Raw genomic sequence first — 19,572 nt, forward strand, 5'->3', positions numbered from 1 at the left:
ACATATTTGCAGATTTTTATTTTATATTATTTTAAACTTTGAAATGCACACCTGTAACATGGGTGCTTTAAAATAAATCTAATAGCCCACCAAGAAAAGTCAATGATTGCATCATCCTCCTGTGCACTAAAACCACAGAAGGAATCTTCTTGGTTGCCTCAATACAGATATTTTATGGAATACTCTCGTCAACTACCAACCACTTCAAAGTGTTGGTCCACTGTAACCTACCTGCATCATTGACCCAGCATACATTGCACATGAGGAAAAAAAAAAAAAAGGTAACCTCTCTAGATGAAAAATGTACAAGTTTTTATGCGTCACAAACAAGTTTTATGTTAATAGATAACGCATGTAGGCCAAGAGGTTCAACTAAATGTGGATTCCTGTTGGACATCTGAGACTAGGACAGAGGATAATCTTCCAGCAGATTAATGACCCTAAATGTAAAACCTTCTTTGATGGGAATCAAAGTCCAGAGTTAAATCTACTTGAAGACTTTAAATTTGATGTTTATAAAGGCGCTCCTTCTAGTTGGATTGTGTTTGATCTATTTTACAAAGAAAGTAGATGGAAACCTTTTGATCTCCAGATTTGTAGAAACAATTCACCAAAGTCCTTGCAGTGATAATTGAAGCAAAAAAAAAAAAAAAAAAAAACTTTTGCATGAAATTGTCTTGGCAGGGCTGGAAAAAGTGCATCCCACACTTTTCAGACTTATTCAAAAAAGGCGGGAACACTTGAAACCACAGAGAATCTGTAGGGTATTGTCAAGACAAAGATGAGACACCAGACCCAACAATAAAGATGACCTAAAGGCAAGTATCAAAGCAGCCTAGGCTTCAATTATACCTCAGCAGAACCACATATTGATTGCCTCCACGCCACGTCGCATTGATACATTAAGGGATTCTCAACCAATTATTGAATGCATAGAAATGAACATTCTTTTTGAGAAAATAAGGCTGCCCAAAGAACTGGTCGGTGGATTCGGGTGATTGAGTGTGGTTCCCTGTTTAATCACTTACTTTCTGCGGGGAATACACAGTCCTTTGAATGACTCCCAGCATTAGTGGGATGTCTTTCTGGTGAATCTCTGCTCTGTTTGCATAACACTCTGTGAACCTGCATGTTGTTTGTTAGTCTGAAAGGTTTCACCGAAGCAGAATGATGGGACGCCACGAAGCAAACCTAACACCTCCCTTCCCTCCAGATAGTCTCCTATTATCTTTGAATTGGTTGGTAAGGATGACAAGTGGAGGCAACATGATCGCTTGCACACTGAAAGTTCAAAAACCCAATTCATAGCCCGAAACGCGTACAAAAGGGAAGATTTGAAAGAGAGCTGCATATTTGGACAAGAATATTCTTGCTCTGTAATGTGTTGTTTTGACATTCTAAGCCATTAAAACTGGATGGCACCACATATTTCTGTTGCATCTTACAATGCTGAATCTGATTCATGGTAGCATGGAAAGCTGCCTCCCTTGATTCACATGTTGCGCCACCTGCTTCTTTGTGCCACCACTGTCAATGTTGGTGTGACCCTGACTAACAGTGCTATCACTGAGAGGCGACAGAGTATTCCCACGAGCCCTCATGTTAAAAAGCCACAGTCTGGAAACATTTCTGCAGGCGGCCTTTCCAAGCACAGACAGATTTGTACATGGGCCTACTTGTGGTTTTGTTATAGCTGCATACAAACTGAGGACAGATGTGCTTGGATTCCCCTCCCCTCACCACCACCAACTCCTTCCATCCCTGTGATCGTTTATTCTCTTCCTCTCTCCTTCCAGTTTCCTTAATCTGGGAGTCATTGTGTCTAGAATAAAGCACAGCTGCGCAGATCCCCTCTCTAAAGCCATTCAGTTCAGCTGATTACATCGAAGTAAGAGGCCTCTCGGCTCACATAGTCCACTCGCACAGCCTCACTCCACACATGGTAATGCTCATGCAACACAACATGCACGCAAGACAGACTATTCTCGTGCTGGACTGATTCCAAGCTTAATCGCTGCCATCTGATGTTTTTAGTCTGAGAAGCGTCATGATGCAAAGACTGCAAATATCAGTTTACAGATTTTCAAAAATCCTGCTTGTTCTTTAACACATGAAAGTGCTACTGCAGCACAGAGGTTGTGTTTCAGACAGATATTTGAAACATTCAAAAATTTGTTTCTTGCCTTTAGGATCTCAAAAATGCTAAATATATTAATGCTGCTTAAACCAGATTATAAGAGTGTGAGACGTTGCAGCTATGTATGGGCTCTTGTTCTAATGGTGAATTTCACAGTATATAAACATTTAAATTAAGAAATATCACCACCAATGTCAAAATCTATTTCAATTTAATCAATTCTTTAAAAAGTGCATCTATTGTAAAGTCATTTATGCCAAAACCCTTTAAGTTATCCGTTTTCACTTTCCTGAATAGGAACACAACTTTACACTGCAGCGTTGCCGGTCCTTCTCTCCGCCCTGGTGGCGGCTTAGTTGAACAGTGAAAGCTGATCAGAAAAGTGGTTAAACATCAACTGGTGCTGCCTGTTTAAAACTACTGTGCATCTGGAGAAAACCCTCTAGATGAAAAACAAAAACATGGTTTGGAGGTATTTTGACTGAGGCAGATGTATAGAAAAGTACCAGCGCACATCCACAGGTCCTTAGGCAAGCTATCCTACAGAGTGAGAGCCGAAACGTCAGGCAGTGCACTGCAAACTTGCTGAAGCATCTGAAGCCATCCTTCTGTTTGAGGAATTTCAAAAGGTCAAGTAAGTTGCAGAGTCTACAGAAGTGTAGTATTAAATCCCCCTGGGTGAGACGGAACAATTTTGTCTGTTTAAATATGAGCCACTTACTGATAACTCCCATGCATCTCCGTTCAGTGGTAGAGCAGTTGGGGTGGTGTTCTTTTATAAAAGGACAATACCTTTAAGAATAATCATCTTCCAAACAATCTTTAATCATTTAGGACTGTGGGCCAAGCTCTGAACGTTGTACAGACAACCCCATACCCAAGTATTGGCAGATCTAATTTTAAAAGCAGTTTTTTTTTTTTTTTTCTTTTTTTTTCCCCCCGATTTTCTGTTTTTGTGGTTTCATGTTCAGCCTTGGAGCACAGATTATTTGCTTTGCCAAAGATCAATATCACTCTCGCAGTCAGTTAAAGAATAAACCATGTTTTTAGTCTACTTAGCTTATCTATGTAAGCACAAACTACATGTGAGGGGAGGGTCACTCAGGTCAAAGTGAGTTAGCGGTCAGAAGCATCAAATACTGGCTTTATCTTTTCAGAAATCAACCAAGTACAAAGATTGGAGAAACAAATCAGCTTGCTTAACATATTAAGACAATGATTGTATGAATATACAAATAATTGAATACTCCTGTGTTTGCTTACTTCCTTTAGTAACAAGCTGTCACATATTTGAAAACCCATGCATGTGCCCATGTGAAAGCTTCTGCTTGAAGTGTTGGAGCCAGTCTTGGTCTTCCTTCTGTTTTATTTTATTTTGTATTTTTATTTTTTATTTTTTTTTTCATTTTTGTCTTTAAGTATTGGATAATTGCATGCCAAACTGAATCTGGCACATATTGATTCAAAAGTGGAATTACAGATGTAGATTCTCTGAATATTGGCAGCCTAACCCTTCTGTGTAATTTTTTTTCCCTTATCAATGTTCCGATGATGGATTTTTCTTGACTTTGTATTGCTGCAACTTTCAATTCCAAAAAATAGGGCAAAAAAAGCATATAGTTTGCTTTTATAAAGGTGCTTCTGAGAGATTGATGTGCTTTGTGATGAGCGGTGTAGGGCATGCGAGTAAAAAAAAAAAAAATAGGTAAGCATTTGTCACACTGTTTGCTTCACACCTCTGAAAAATGCACCTAGATGCATTAATGTTTTGTCTTTTAAATTTAGAAGGTAAACCAGTTTCCAAATCATTATACATCTGAACAATTCAGTTCGGTGTAAAGGAAGAAAAAAAAAACAGAATTCAGTGTTTTTTTTTTGTTGTTGTTGTGTGCAACTCAAATCATTTTTCTTTAGCTTGAGAGACACAAAAGCAGCATAGATCTTGCATTATAGTCTTCTCCAGAGACTGCCAGCCTCATCTTCCTTTGTCTGCCGCTTTTGTTTCCTGGCCAAGCAGGATTCACATTCCTCCCCTTTGTTTTCTTTCCATACCCTGACTTCTTGAAAGGAGAAGGCAGAGAAGGAATTTCATGGGCTATCCAAACTAAATGCAGTAACCCAGTATGTTAGCTGGCTGCATGAATGAATTACAAATATATGTTCAAATCCATATTTATTTTCAAGAAAAAAGTAGAAATTAAAGATGGCAAGATGTTTGTGTGTGTGTGTGCGTGTGTGTGTGTGCTTACGTTTGTGATTGGATGCAGTGAACTGTGTCAGTCTTTACCTGAGCTCGTAATTTGCATTTGTGCTTGATTGACAGAGCTATGCAAAACAGGCAGACTTCTCTTTCCTATTAAGACAGAGAGCGTACATCAGGTCTTTTTCATCCGCAGTCGCTTGCATGTACTTTAGTATTGAGTCATCATTGACTGGAATATGGTTGCAATTTATTTTGCCTAAGGACATGTTAATCATATTCATCCAGGGTGCATATGGTAAAGTGCGGAAGTTTTTGTATGTAGCAGATCTCAGCTGTTGAATGAATGAACTTCTAAATTTGTCTTAATACATTTTATGAATGCCATTCAAGATGGACTAAAAATGACAATGGCAACAAACGGCTCATTAAAGACCAGAATGTCTTCAAAAAGATTTTTATTTTTATTTTTTTTAAATTTTGTATTTATATATGCTATTTTATCATTTTAGAAATTAGAATACAAATCTATGGAAATTGGGTGGAATCGAACTCCATCAAGAAATGTTATACAAAGGTTTATCTCCATAATTACTGTAAAATAGCTAAATATTTTACAAATTCACAAATTTGGAGTACAAAATGATTTAACAGACATGAAATGTAAGCAGGTGAAGATGAACAATCAAGATATCTAAAATGGTAGGTTGTCTAAGTAGATCATTCTTCTGCTTTCAAGACCCAAAATGACAACTGAAAAATAGTCCTATGGTTTTTGAGGTTAACTGTCAAAAATAACGCAAACGATGCATAATACTATGACAAAGCAAGCAAATACATGTTTTGTCAGGCGAGTTGAAGTCGAACACTTTTAATTGGTTGCATGGATGGGTACCAATTCTCAACTTTCGTCTTAAGAACTAAAGAAACTTGGAGAGAACTTCAATAAAATTGAGACAAACAATTAAACGGCAATGATGACCCCAACAACCTGCCTGACAATTGGAAGTACAGAGATGTACATAAAAAAAACCTGCTCATCCTTATTGGGAGTGGATCAAAAGAGAATCAAGCTAACTGGATTTCTGTATAAAGTTTGTATGCAGTGTTGAAAAGTCAGAAAAGGTATTGAATTTGATTTATAACACTTTTCAAGTCTAGTGAGCATTTATGAGCTTCTATCTAAGACTTAAGATTTCTAGGAAATATTTTTATGAACATGCTCACATGATGAAATGTACATGTAGGTAAATTTTTATTTATTTATTAAGTGCTGGCTGGGGGCCATGAGCTGCCCCTGGAAAGATTTTTATGCCAGCGGAGATTAAGAATGATACAAATATGGTCAACAACACAGGTGTTTGATGCATATGGAGGCTTTTCTGAAATTGCAAAATTAATACAGACAAATTGATTGGCATCCCACCAAGGATTTGAATTTTAATCACCAGGCTTTAATTTTACAGTAAATGGTACCACATCTTCCTTGTGGGATTTACTCGATAGCAAACTTTGATGCATCTATGTTTTGTTTTTTGTATTATTAATTTATTTAAACTTGGCGAAATACAGCAAGTGTTTTTCAGAGTGTGTGACCCAAATCCTGCTATTACTGACTATATGATTTTTTTTTTTCACCCCTTATTTTTTGTTTCCTGTGAGTGAAGCCTAAAATAATAAGCAAAACATAGCTGCTTTTCTTTTAATGAGGCAAACAAGAAAATCCCTTCTTTTTCAGCAACCTGCATGTGGAACAGTATGGAATCTTAAAATGGAGACTGTCGGTATTAAAATTCAAACTCAACAGAAACCACTCATTTTATCGTAACTGTGGCCACTTTCTTGTTTCAGGACCATCTGCAAGGGGCTAGAGTTTTGTGTGACTCGCTCTTAAGCCATTGTGGGTGCATTAGGAAGTGGTTTGTAACGGTGAATAATGACTGCTTCCCAGTGTGTCCAGTTGTCCTGAGGTGTTCTAGCGTGAATCTCTCCAACCAAAGTTAACATTGCAAATGGTCAAATGAAAATAGAGACTTTGGAATAGAAAGCCTTCTCTATTCTATATATAAACAAAATTCAACTACGTCTTATGCCTAGTTGTTCTAGTTTCCGTATATCTAGCTGTATTCATTTATTTTTTTGTGCCTATTTGTGCAGGCCATCTTAACTTCCACTCACGTGTGAATGTGTAGACACAACTCATTAAAGAGGCTGAGGGAAGTGGTGCATATAAAACTGAATATTATTCTTGTCCCGTTACACCGTATTGACTTTTGCCTATCTTCACCATCGTGTTTATTCTGGCTGGTTACTCTTGTTGTTGTAATGAATGCGTAAAGGTTTGGGGGCAGAGTGACACGGTACGGGGGGGTGTGTCTCATTCGAAGAGCGGCCACTGGCACCCATCATGCCCTGTGGTCATTACTCGCATTGGTTGAATCCGCTTCCTTTCAGCATTAAATGAACTCCTTGTCAAGTGCTGACACAAGAGGTTAGGCAATTTGTCAGAATTTAATCACATTCTAATAAACAACTGTGCTAATCTTATCAAAACTGATAACATACAAATGGGTTGCTCTGTGGTCAATCTCCTGGGAAATAGCTTTGTCTTCTTGAACGTTCATTTGTGGAAACCTTTGTCCAGTGCAAATCAAAGTTTTAATTAAGTGTGTGGCTTGTTGTCTCCCAGTAAAGGTCTTGTCTGTCTGTTAATTGTCTTGGAACGTGTGCGGCGTATTTTATTTAATATGTGCATATAGAGAGATGCAACACAGTCTGTCTTTATTCAATGTCAAAGTCTTATTTCGGCCATTTTTTTCTCTCTCTCTTTTATGGACAAATGGTCCAGACTGATTTACCTTGAAGAGATGAAATTGACTCCCCACCCTCAAACATTTTAATAGCTTCACTTTTCGTTTGGGAAATTTTGCGTCTTTGCAGCCACGGTTACAACAGCTTGGTAAGCTTCTTCTTCACATATAATAGTGGTATGAGGTTTTCCACGTTCTCTTAAGCCACTCCTGTAGAATAATTTATCATCAGCTGTTCATGCTGCCTAATCCCAAAATGAGGCCATTTGTTAATTCTTTGCTGCATGCACAGCCAATATGTTAGTGGTCAGGATTTGATTGATACAATATGTTCCAAGCTTCAGCTAAACCCTGTAATGCTTTTGCACACACATCTGTCTTGCAACCCACCACATTCTGACTACACGCTTACTTTTCTTGTGTTTTTTAAAGTGTGTGTGTGTGTGTATGTATGTATATGTGTATATATATATATATGTATATATATATATACACACACTTTGCAAGCAGTAAATGCAGCATCATTCACTTATAGTGTTTTTGCTTTCTGAGAAACAATAATTGGTACAGTTCTAAGCACAAACATGCAGCCCATCCCTACATTTCCACTCCATAACAACTCGGCGTCTGAAAAACATCTTCTTACTGCCATTAAAAAGTCTTGCAAGACACGGTGAAAATGCCAGTAGAGGTTATCTCATCCCTGGTCACCGAATGTTTTTCTGCCTCTTTGATTTTCGTGATGGTATTTTGACACAAATGATCAAGGGGAGGCACTAAATAGCTTTGAGTCTATGCTTTGGAGATCAAAAGAGCCCAATAATGTGACATTACAGGTTGCATTGAGGCACTTTTAGAGCCTGGCCCTCATGATCAGCCTCCTCTGAAAACATCAGCTCAGCTTGAAACCACAGGCATGGGGGCTCATGGTGACAAGCTAATAAACCAGCTGGCTGCTTTCCTTGAAGACTTGTCTTTATCCCTTTTAGTATTAACCTCCAAATAAAAGATCAAGTAATGTAACACCTACTTTGTCATCTAATTTAGGCATAGCATTTATTTTAATGTATTCCACACGTCACCCTATCAAAATGGAACGGCTTGTGCTCTTGCAGATTATTTTAAGATTCTGAATAATTTGAAAGTAAAGGCTTTTCCTCTTATTTAAACAGTTCTAAGTTTTTGTTAGAGGAAAGTGAATGATTTATGGTTGCATATTTCTCCCCTCAGGACTTCAGGAATGAGGTTTAACTTTTTGTCCTGCTGAAAATGCCTGAGATGGCACCGCGACAACCCCATGGCACTGCAGTGATGGATGTACACAGCACAGGAGCATTTTCTAAAATTAGCATTATCACCTCTGTTGGACTTTGGCCAGAGCCTCGAGGTTTTAAGGGCCTTACAATGTTTTATTTATTCTATATAAGCTCCTGTGGAGTCAATTTTCATTTGTTCCTGAGATTAAGCGTCACATAATGCTGACCTGAAATGGTTAACATTACATTTTGTGTCGTGTTTTTGTATTTTTGTTTGAATAAGAAAATGTGTAGATGCGTCTTGGGTAAAGATTTAATTCAGAAAATTAAATCTTCAATGTTGATTGAAATAATGTAATTTTGATGAGTGAAAGGAAATTGTTTAAGGCACCTAAACTAACAGAACAGCAAACATGTCTTTTTACTCAGCTAAGACTGTTCGACGTACGTTTTAAGTGTTTTGGAAAAATAGAGATGTAGCCACATATTGGCTGGCGACTACATTTTTAGTTTTATTGGCCTAGAGTTGTGACTTACTAGTTGGAAACTAACGGCCCTTTTGCACTGCTGATCCGAGCCAGGGTTCAAATCCGGGTCAAGAATTTTTGCTTCTTGAACTTTGGGATAAGTTCTTAGTCTTATCCCACCCAGCAGATAACATACATCCTGAAACTGTTTGTGATGCTAGTTGCATGAATGACCCATTTAACTTACTAAAGACTGTATATAGGACACTATGATTTCCCTGATGCAGACAACGCAGATGGAATGGTGCAATTTAAACAAAATGCACGATGGAGCATCGTGACTCAATGGAGTCCACAACGAAACGTGGAATTTCACAGAACTTGCTGATATTTCAGAACGGGAAAAGCTTTACAGCACCTACCGGTCGTTACTTAATTAGGGGACGTTTGGGTCTACTTGGCTCTCCTCTCCACACAGAGAGTAAAAACGGTCAGCCATGGCAAAAGAAAAAGAACATGAGCGTTACACCGAAAGACTGACGGTGATTACTTCAGTGGAGATGTCTGTGACCGATGCAAGAAATATAAATGAACAAAGGTCCTGATTAATATGGAAGTGCACAGTTTACAGTTTGCAGGATTTTTTTTTATATATGACATATATTTGTGTCTTGAGTTCAACTGTTTAAAAATGTTGACTTTAACAAGCACTAGACCAGGAGCCCTCATCTTCCTGAATCCCACCGTGGGTGTGACCGTGAACACTGGTCTACAGATACTACTCTTGAAATTCAGAAACAATTTATAATGTATGCATTTATTATACCTAAGAAGTTCTAGTTTTTAATCCTAAATCTTCTCTGGTCATTGACCTCTCATATTAATATTGTTTATACCGTCCATTTTACGTTGACAAATTCAAATTTAAAAACTAGAAGTATTTTTGGTTGAAGGAATAAAGAAGGTTGAAATGTTAAAAAAGCATAAAAGATTGTGGAGATAAAATAGAACCATGTGAATTTTGATTATGCTGTGTATTACTGTATTAAGGCTATTCTAAACTCGTATGCTGTATAATAGTTTTACCCAGTTAGTGCAGTGAAGTAACGGTATAAATATGTATGCGCACATGAATGCATGACTTAAAGAAGTAAAAATGACTATCATAGTTGCTAAGCGGTTGACATCTTGGCATTGTGATCATTATGCTTCTCTAAAGCCTCTCTATCAAGTCGCTGATCTCAATAACCTGCAGAACAAATTCCTGGTAGCTATGCACTGATAACTGCAGAAGGATGTTGCTTAACCTTATCTGTTTTTGGCTCCAGTGGCATGTTAATCCACACAATGCCCGACTGTCAGCGTGATGGAAAACACAGAATCATTTTGTTTACTCAACAAAGCCCTTAAATAATTGTTTCCCCTGATGTTTATATACACTATAAACCCAAAGAGGCTGCTAATTTTCAAATGACAAATGCTGCTTATTAAAAAAAAAAAAGAAAAACAACAAAACAAAAACACATTTTCTGTTAAGCGAGCGGGAATGAAATGTACTTGGAAACTACATGTATGGGAAGATTATAGTGGTCAAATAGCTTTTCTAGCATTTAGGATGGCCTAGTAAAGATGTGTAGCAAATCTAAGGAACAATTTGAGGGTGAAAAAAAAAGGCATTTATTAAAATTAGACGATTTTAACCCAGAGAAAAACTGTGTACATTTTTAGATGTCATTTGAAAAAAAAACGTATCAGTCAAGCAAATTAGGAATCTTTGTTTATCCTCAGAGCCAGTTTGTTGTACCCTTAAAGTATAAAAAATCTGTATTTGGTATAAAACATACATTTCTTATTTATGGCCTTATTCTCCCCGGTTTGGATAATCATGTGTGTTTGGTGATAAAGCAGTACAGTACCAATACGTTTCTGAAAGCCTTTCCAGAATTCACCAGTTGATCTTTCAGCAATAAGAGGGAAACGACGTGCTTGAGGATTGGTCACTACAATCAAGCTAGAGAAATGAGCTGGGTGCTTGTTATATTTTGTAAGCACTGCTATTCTTCTTCAGCTATCTTAATTGGTAGCAGCATTGCACAAAGAACAGATTTCTTTTTTTTTTTTTTCATGCAAATCCCCCTGCATATTGAATGTCATTCTATGAATGCATGCACATGAAAGGCCCTGCCTTCAAGTGTTTAGACTGGCAAAATTAACTATCATCATTCTCATAGTAAAGCTTGGACTACAAACTATTTACTGGCTCTGAAGAATGTTATTTATGGAAAACGCGACCATACCTTCATCATAGCTTTTCATACCAGAGTCTTTCATAAGAGAGGCTTATATTATGACTTATATTCAATCAAAAGTCACTCCAGTATTTTTCTGATGGAATGATCTTACAAACAAAGCATACTTGAAGCGCTTTTAGAAAAACATCTCTAATTAAGAGGAATAGGAAAAATTATGTTGCACAATGGTCTTATTTACCAGCCCTAAAATATGCTTTCATAATGATAGCCTAAAAAAACAAAAAAACACCATGCTAAAAAAGAACATATGCATGAGCAATTACGCATAGCAAGCAGCAATCTTGCTTTGTGTTCCATTAGCACATTGTGCTTTTAGCAGTTCAAGCAATAATTGGCCGATTACAGAATATGCTGTTGGGGATATTTTTTTTTTTTGTGGTTTGCACTAAAAGTCTGTGCATAGCTGGAGAATGCTGACCTTAATTTGCTGTGTTCTCCCCAGTTTAGGAGCAGCTTAGAATTTCATATCACAGCAGTTTGAATTGAGATGGCACAGAGCAAGCTCCATTGGGGCTCAACAGGATTGAATTAACAGTGGTGCTGGCTTAGATGTCATTCAGGGTGAGCCTTTGCTTCATATTCCGTTGTATCACTGCCAGGTTCAGACCGACTCTACTAACCCTGGTCAAATTCATTTGTGAATTATGCATTCGGTCCAGGAGTGTAGAGCGATTTGCTAGGGTTAGGTCAGGAGACTGACACCGGAGTATTTGCACTGGTACACGTATATCTGCAGCTGCTGATGAAACACCTAGGCTGGGTATTTCTCAACTGTCAGTGACCTCACTTCTCAGATGAAATGATGGCATACTGCGATGATCTCACTCGAGAGGTTTCAGTCTTGTCGCATTAACGGCACATTAGTGGAAGTTGAGTATGCTGGCTTCCAGCGAGTGCAGTTGGCAGGCAGGAATTAAAGATGAGATTCTGGAACATTTTCTTTGCCTCTGTGGAGCTGAAGAGTTCACATTCTGTGCCCCAAATTAAATGTCTTGCCCTCTCCTTTTCTCTGCAAACTATTTGTGTCTGTCTGAGTTAGCGTTATCACGTGATGTGCGGACAATAGAGAGGCACTCTTGGACCATGGAGAGGTTACAGGGGGTTTTTGTGTTGTCCAGCAAAGGGAGGGCTTTGGAGGGGGGTGCGTCCAAGCTGTGAATGGGATCATTGAGTTGGAGGTAATTTTGGGCTCTGGTTCAGGGCATTAGTTGGACAGTCCTTTCTGCTGACGTGCCCGTTTCCCCCTCTTACTCCCTCTTTTTTTTTCTTTTTTTTTTTTTCCCTACACCCAACCCCCAGCTCTTCTCTGTGCTGCATCGGCATTTCTGCCCAAATCGAGCCTTTATCGTCCTGTCCATGGTGACATGTGTAACAGGGTGTGGCAACCAAGATCTCTTCTCACACTTTACCTTAGGGAGCCTATTCATCTGGAGATGGATAACCTGCAGTTGAATCATTCATTTGGCATTTATGTGGCTTTTTAAGCCACCAGAGCCCAAGGAACGAATAATTGCACGTGGAACATTCCTATACATTATCATTGTAGCTTTTACCGTTAACATTGGCTATAGAACAGCCTCTTCAAAGCAAGTAAACTGAACACACTGTCAAAATCTAGTTAAAACTACAAGAACAGAATGAGGCCATTTCTTTTGGTTGACCTATTTAAGACCGATGGACATATGTTGTTGTTTAAATATTTAGCTTTTGATCACCATGGCAACAGAAAATTAAAATTGATATTTTTCCTTATAGAAATGTATTGTGATATTGACTGATGACTGAAATCAGCTAATTTGGCCCATGTCTCGTAAGCCGGAAAAACTAAAGAGTTTAATTTTCCAATCAGTTAATGCACAGTACTTAAAATAGTCCTGTTTGCAGTAACAGCAACACTCCTCAGTGGAAGGTGGTGGTGAAGGAGCATGGGGTGTTGGAAATCTTTGAGTTTAATTATCCTTATTTCCATTGGAAGATGGATGAATACCCTTTTTAGAATGCTATCTATGCAGATTTCTTGTTTGTTTTGTGTTTTGTTTTAGAAAAAACTGCTGTCACAAAAGTGATTTTTTTTCTTTGCTTCTCTTATAAAGAATTAATTACCAGTCAAAGCAAGTAGGCTAGAACAAACAAGTTATATTCTGTTCTGTATTTTCTTGTATTAAAAATGAATCAATTAAAATCCAAGCGGGCAGTTCAATGTTTTTTTTTTTCTTGTTTTTTTTTTTTTACAAAAAAAGTCGGTATTAATGCCATTTGTAACTATTTGATTTCAATGTGTCTCGTTATTTTTTGGGGATGTTAATGTTATATAATTGCCAGCCTCACTTTTTTTTCTTCTTTTTTTTTTTTTTTTGCAGTAAGCTCTTAAGGATGCAGTCAAAATTGTCTAAGACTCTGCCCACTTTGAGAATTGTGAAGTTTCCTAAATTTTCTGACAGCCTTCTGCTGCATTGAGTTATTTTGACAGTCCCTTACTCTGTATTCTACCTCCGTCTGAGTATCTGCTGCTGACTTGAGATGGCTGGTGATTGCCTGAGGGCTTTGAGCTTACAGGCACCTGGTTTAAAAGCCAAACCAGCAGAAAGAGAGTCATTTAACTGATGTCAGCATTGCCGAGTTCAAAGGGGGGAGGAAAAAAAAAAGCTAATTGGTCAAGGGTAATTGAACTGAAATGGGCAGAAAGGAGACGGCCGGTATTAAAGTCTAAAATAAAAACGCTGCCACCCTGCATTTCTATTGTCGAAAGTTTAGCTTTATTAAATTTATTCTGTGTGCAGTAAGGCAACGTTTTGGCTGAATGGCAGTTTTGTGTAACCTGCAGGTTGTTATTCAGCAAAGACTTTAAGGTTGCCCACATCATTGAAAAATGTAATACTTCCAGGATGTGGTGTACTTGTGGTTTTCTTCCGACCCCAAACTGGTCAGCTGCATCTTTTCCTGGAGCTCAGAGAAACTTTACGCTCTCAAAGCGCAGATGATATTCTGTAGACATCACTGGGTCCCGAAGGTATTGGCCCCAAGAAGATGATGCGCCCACATTCACCGCTGTTTTGTTTTTATTTTTTATTTTTTTGTTTTGTTTTGTTAAGTAGTTTCATATCTGTTTAGTAATTCATGACAGCTTCAGTGTAGTCTAGATATAAATGATATATGGTCATGTTATAATCTTTCTAAGCAACACAACAAAACATTTCCATACATGTAAATGAAGCTCTTTGCTGCTGAGGTGTTTGTGTGTGTTGGATGCTGTGTGTGTGTATGTACACGGCATGTGTTGCACTGTCACTCAGTCGTAACATGAAACAACATTGTACCCCTGTTACCGTGGCACCTGTGGGACACGAGCCCCCCGTGAGCCACCTGTCTTCTGTGACTGGATGTGTGCTCCCCAAGTTTTAGATTTCTGTGTGCTCTTTATGAAATAAACATCAAACTCCAATCTTGTATCTCGAAGAGTCGAGGATCGTAGTCGTCCCTGTATGTCACAGGGGATAAAACTAGCATGCGATGGCCTTTCCTGAAGCAAAAAAAAAAAAAAAAAACTGAAACCTTTCCAGCATTTCATATGTTAAAATATTCAAACTTTATTTTTTTTACAAAGCTTAAGACTACAAGGCATTTAGCGTTGTCCACATCATGTTTTAAATATACTGTTTTGAGGGGGAGTTTGTATACATTTAATAGACCTTAAACAGCACACTCCCTGTTTTACCTTAACTTTGTTCTCCTCTGTTTTTCTTCCACTTCACCCGTTTGGATCTGTACCTTTGGGCAACAGCTTGAAGTGAATAATGTATAAGCAAGGAGAAGAATCAGAAAACCTTTGTGGGCTTTCTGTCTCACTGACTCTCTTTCAGTCCTTTTGTCTATATTCCCAGCTTCTCCCTCTGTTTGTCTAATTTTAAACCAAAATCCTTGTGCTGCTTTCTCTTGCAGTGAAGTTTGTCAGCTGTGGCAGAGGTGGTCTGGTGCGGTTTGAATGCAGCAATCCATCTGACTTTCGGATAGAGGACAACGGAGTAGTTTACGCTGCAAGGACTCTTCAGCGCACTCCAGCCCCTGCTTCGCCCTTGCTGATCAAGGCTGTAGACACCACCACTCAGCAGCAATGGGTGACACAAGTCAAAATGATGCCTCCCACACAGGTGAATAATCTTAGCTTGTCTGTAATGCTCTGTCACTTGTTTTCCGTGCCTGATATTAATGCTCTGGAAATGCAAAACGATGATTCCTGCTCTTACAGCAAATAAATAATGCATTTTACGCCTCCTGTACATTCACAGATGACTGCTTCCCTGAATTGCAGCAGGTGTTCCATGAGACAGGATGGATGCTTGCTTAATTAGAACTGAATGTGTCAATTTACCAGAAGCACAAATGTTATATCAGCATGGTCAGTGAAGGGTAAGATCAGATGCAGAATAGCTTTAAGTAAAGTTTAACTCTGAGGTCACAGCTTTGTATTCCAGAGGAGGGCACGCCTCTTTTTAAGCAGCGCAATATGGGAAGCATCTGTGTGAGCTGGAGAAAGCAGCTCATCTGTTAGTTTCTGTGACCATGTGTTCCGCATGTCAGCATTGTATTTGGCAGAGGATGAGTGGAGTTTGACAAAAAAAAAAAAAAAAAAGCCCAGCACATGTCATGTCTGTCTGCGCTGAAGCTTGGAAAGAAAGCTGCAGCTAAAGGCCGGCTCCGTTCCAGACATTTAACCTCTCTTTAAAGATGGTGGATATCTGAATATGCCTATTTAACAATCTCTGCTGCTCATAGAAGCAATGATAGACATAAAAGTACAGCCATAATGTTTTCATTTGTGTGTTGCTGTATTCGTACTCCTTCTAAGGAAAGAGTTAGCACCAAGTTGCATAAGTAAGTAATTATTGCTGTAAGATTTTGGACTGCACCGATTACAGTTTTCTGGCCGATCGCCGATCACCAATCTTTTAAAAAGCCTGACCTGCCAATTCAGATTTTGGCTGATGCCAATTTCTTTTGGTTGCCAAATATAGCAATAAAGTCGCAGAGTTGGTAACAGTGATTAATTATTGATTAATTATTAATTAATTATTGTTAATTGCAGACACAACCTAGCGGGCAGGTCTGTCAGTTTGTAAGGGGAGAACAGAAGAGGACAGTGGCTGATTTTTAAACCTTTATTGAAGTAGATAAGATCCGGGGTTAATATCTGCTTCACATGTAACTATCAGTTGCTCACTGATCTCCCAAAATTAAGAAAATCTGCGCCAATAAATCATCTGGACAATAAATCAGTACACCTCTAATTAGGGTTCTAAATTATTGGCCATGTGGTGTCCTAACAATCTTGCTTTCTTTTAAAACTTTTGATGTACTTTTCCTTAAAGCACATCAAAAGTTGTGCTTAAAGGAACAACTTATACATATTTCTATAAGTCAGGCTGCTTATAGAAATGTCTGTTTGAACTGTAATAAAATCATCTCCAAAAATGGGTGCCAATTTTACATTGATGTGAAAGTAAAAGCAACACTGATGGTTTGTTTTAGTGCTGTAGACACAACTCTGCTTGACGAAAAATGAAACTGGTTCAGGTTGGGATTTTATCCCATTAGTTATGAAAAGGATTTAGTTTATGCATTCCTATTGGTAAGTGTCATGTGAATTTCTGCCTCAGTCAAGCTATCTCTGGCTGATGCAAATTTCTGGTTTTCTTTGAAGTCCGAATCTGCTGATGCCAATTTCAGACAGTTTTGATTTGTATATGCACTTTTTTTTTTTTTCTAATGACTGCGAAAAGGAAAATAAGCTCCAACTTCTTTTAATAGAGGTTGTATGTAGCTTTGAGTGAAACTTGAAATTACGGAACTCTAAGATAATTTCAAATGTTCTATCTGAATTCATTTAACTCATAAAAGGCATGGTGGTATGAGCTTTTAGCTGGTGAATTTTTCAGAGTTCGTAGTTTTTAACACATTAAATGAAAAGGAAATTCTGATGTTTCATTATTTTACCCACCAGACTTCAACTGGGACCAATTAAGGGAAATTTGACCATTTCTGATTTATATCTAGTCCCGTCTCTACATTTGACTGTTTTATGCCAGAGACAAGTTCTGAATTTTGCCTACCATTTAAAATATCACTGTTGTTGCATGTGGTAACTGACTTTGTGGTAGTCTGTATCTTTGAATATACCCTGATTAATAATGAAATTGGGGTCTAACTTTTCCCTCTCTTCCATTTTTGAGGTCATAAGAAGTTACTCTCCTCAATAACCACCCCACACACCTCCAAACTCTTATTATTGTCATAAATCATCACATCTTTTAATCATATCGGCAATTGCATTTTTTTTTTTTTTAATAACGCAATTAATGTTGCCAGCCTTGGGAAACATTTTAATCAATGGCAACCAAACAATATTCTCATTAATATGAGTGCATACCTCCTTGCCCTCTATCTCATCGCTATTTAAACTTTAGTTCTACCACACTCTGAGAAAACAGGCTGGGTTAGGAAATGGAAGACAGATTTTTTTTTTTCCTCCCTTTTCTTAAAGGGCAAATAGACACACACACCCAGACGCACACACACATAATCCTTCCTACACACTCACAAACATTCAGGCCATCACTCAGCCCAACACTCTCTGGGAGTCTGAAGTAGACTTTTAATCTGAAGATGGAGAATGCGGGCTAAGTGTGGATGGGTGCAGACCTCCAGTGCGCCAGAGATGGATCTGTTGTGCGTTGGGCCGAACACATCCTCCACGCCATTCATCATTCCAGATGCAAGTTCCAAATAATTACTGGTCTCACTTGCAGCCATTTTAATAGGGTAATAGATATTTCGGAGGCATGCTCCTTCGCTATCTGTCCGCTTGCCTTCTCTGCGTTTTCAGTGTGTGAAAGCGGCATAATCGGATTTCAAACATGATTAGTGGAAGCTCTGTGACATCTCCCCAGATGTTAGAGGAGGGGGAGTGTGGGACGTGACTCATGTTATAAGGTGAAAAAGTGGTAATTAATTTCCGTGTTTGCACAAGGCGCTTCGTTGGAGTTTGGAATACTTGACTACCTAACAAGCTGTCAGTGTTCAGATATTAAGACGATGCAGAGGAAGGTTGCTCAAAGGGAGCGACAGTTTGTCAATGTTAATGGATATGATGTTGTTTTTCAGACTTTATGTATTGACTTTGTTTTTTAATGTTAATGGATGGTGTTCTTTTTCAGACTTTATACATTCACTTTGTTGTTTTTGTTTTCTGTCCCATCTTATTCAATTCAAGGGTATTAAAACTTTTTTGTTGTTGTTGTTGTTCTGGCAGTCTTAGTCCCTGGAGCAGCATAGGCAATTTGAGCTATGTGCGTGCATAGTATCTGGCTTTCAGGTACCACCCTCCTTTGTTTCAAATCTTTTTCATTACTGCTGAGGGAGGATGGCAGATCCATTATGGAAGCTGGTATATCTGTGTGGGTGTGTTTTATCAGCACATAAGAAGAGATCTGCCATTTAAAACAGTCCAGTGTGAGGCTACAGAAGCAATTTCAATGCATACCCTCACATACGTGCTGTTTTGAATTTAAGACTTCAAAGAAAACCAGAACAGATGGTCTTGTTTGATTAAATGAGGATTAATAATAACTACCAAATAACTCTTAAAACAAGCCTGTTTGTTGCCAAGATGCTTACTTTAGTTTTTAACTTTTCCAGAACGGGTCGATATCTTTGTAATGATGTCGAGATGTTTTTTGTTTGTTTTTTTTTTTCAGAAAAATTAGAATTTGTATTTTTAATCTTCAAGTGGCATGTTGACATTTTACTCTGTAATGTTTTTTTTTTTTTTTTTTGTTTTTTACCTATATAGAGTTGTCATTTAAGTTTTGCTATCAATCTAAAACGCCAAAACAAATTGGACAATAAATGTTAAAACGGCATCATTAGCTGTATTTATCTGGGTTTTGTGGTCACGAGAGGAGGCTGCCAGAACACCATGTGTGGAAGAAAGCAGTTGTAAAGTATGGAGAGATGCATTTGAAACTGTTGTGCATCTTATATTTCTAACTGCAAATATGTGTATTTCCAATAACGGTACATTGGGCTACATATAGGAGTACCAAAAAAAAACAAACAAAAAAAAAAACATTTTGCTGCAGGTTTTTCCAAGGTGATCTTATTTGGAAGGATTTGGAGCTAGTAAATATCTAGAGCCAGGACTTATTCAGGCACACTGAGCTTAGCTTTATCTGCAACGTCTCAAAACCGAGAAGGACAGGAAATTCCCAGTGAAAACAAATGTGGAGTAGAGTTAACCAGCTGCCAAGATAGTGGCTATCTAATCCATTTACCTCTAAGGTCAAAATGAGGAATGGCTTTGTAGCCTACTTAATCCTTTTCCGAGTTTGAAAGGA

General features: G+C 38.2%; 1 protein-coding gene across 1 annotated transcript in view; it reads left to right on the forward strand.

Annotated features, from left to right (window-relative positions):
- cdh2 (cadherin 2, type 1, N-cadherin (neuronal)) overlaps positions 1 to 19,572 on the forward strand; it is a 77,194-nt gene that overhangs the window by 29,580 nt on the left and 28,042 nt on the right. Inside the window, exon 3 of the mRNA XM_007559368.2 lies at positions 15,122 to 15,330. Within this exon, the coding sequence (XP_007559430.1) occupies positions 15,122 to 15,330 (209 nt within the window). The remainder of the gene's footprint in view (positions 1 to 15,121; positions 15,331 to 19,572) is intronic.

The sequence above is a fragment of the Poecilia formosa genome, unplaced genomic scaffold (genome assembly GCF_000485575.1).
Source record: "Poecilia formosa unplaced genomic scaffold, Poecilia_formosa-5.1.2 Scaffold104, whole genome shotgun sequence".
In the NCBI taxonomy this organism is placed as follows: Eukaryota; Metazoa; Chordata; class Actinopteri; order Cyprinodontiformes; family Poeciliidae; genus Poecilia; species Poecilia formosa.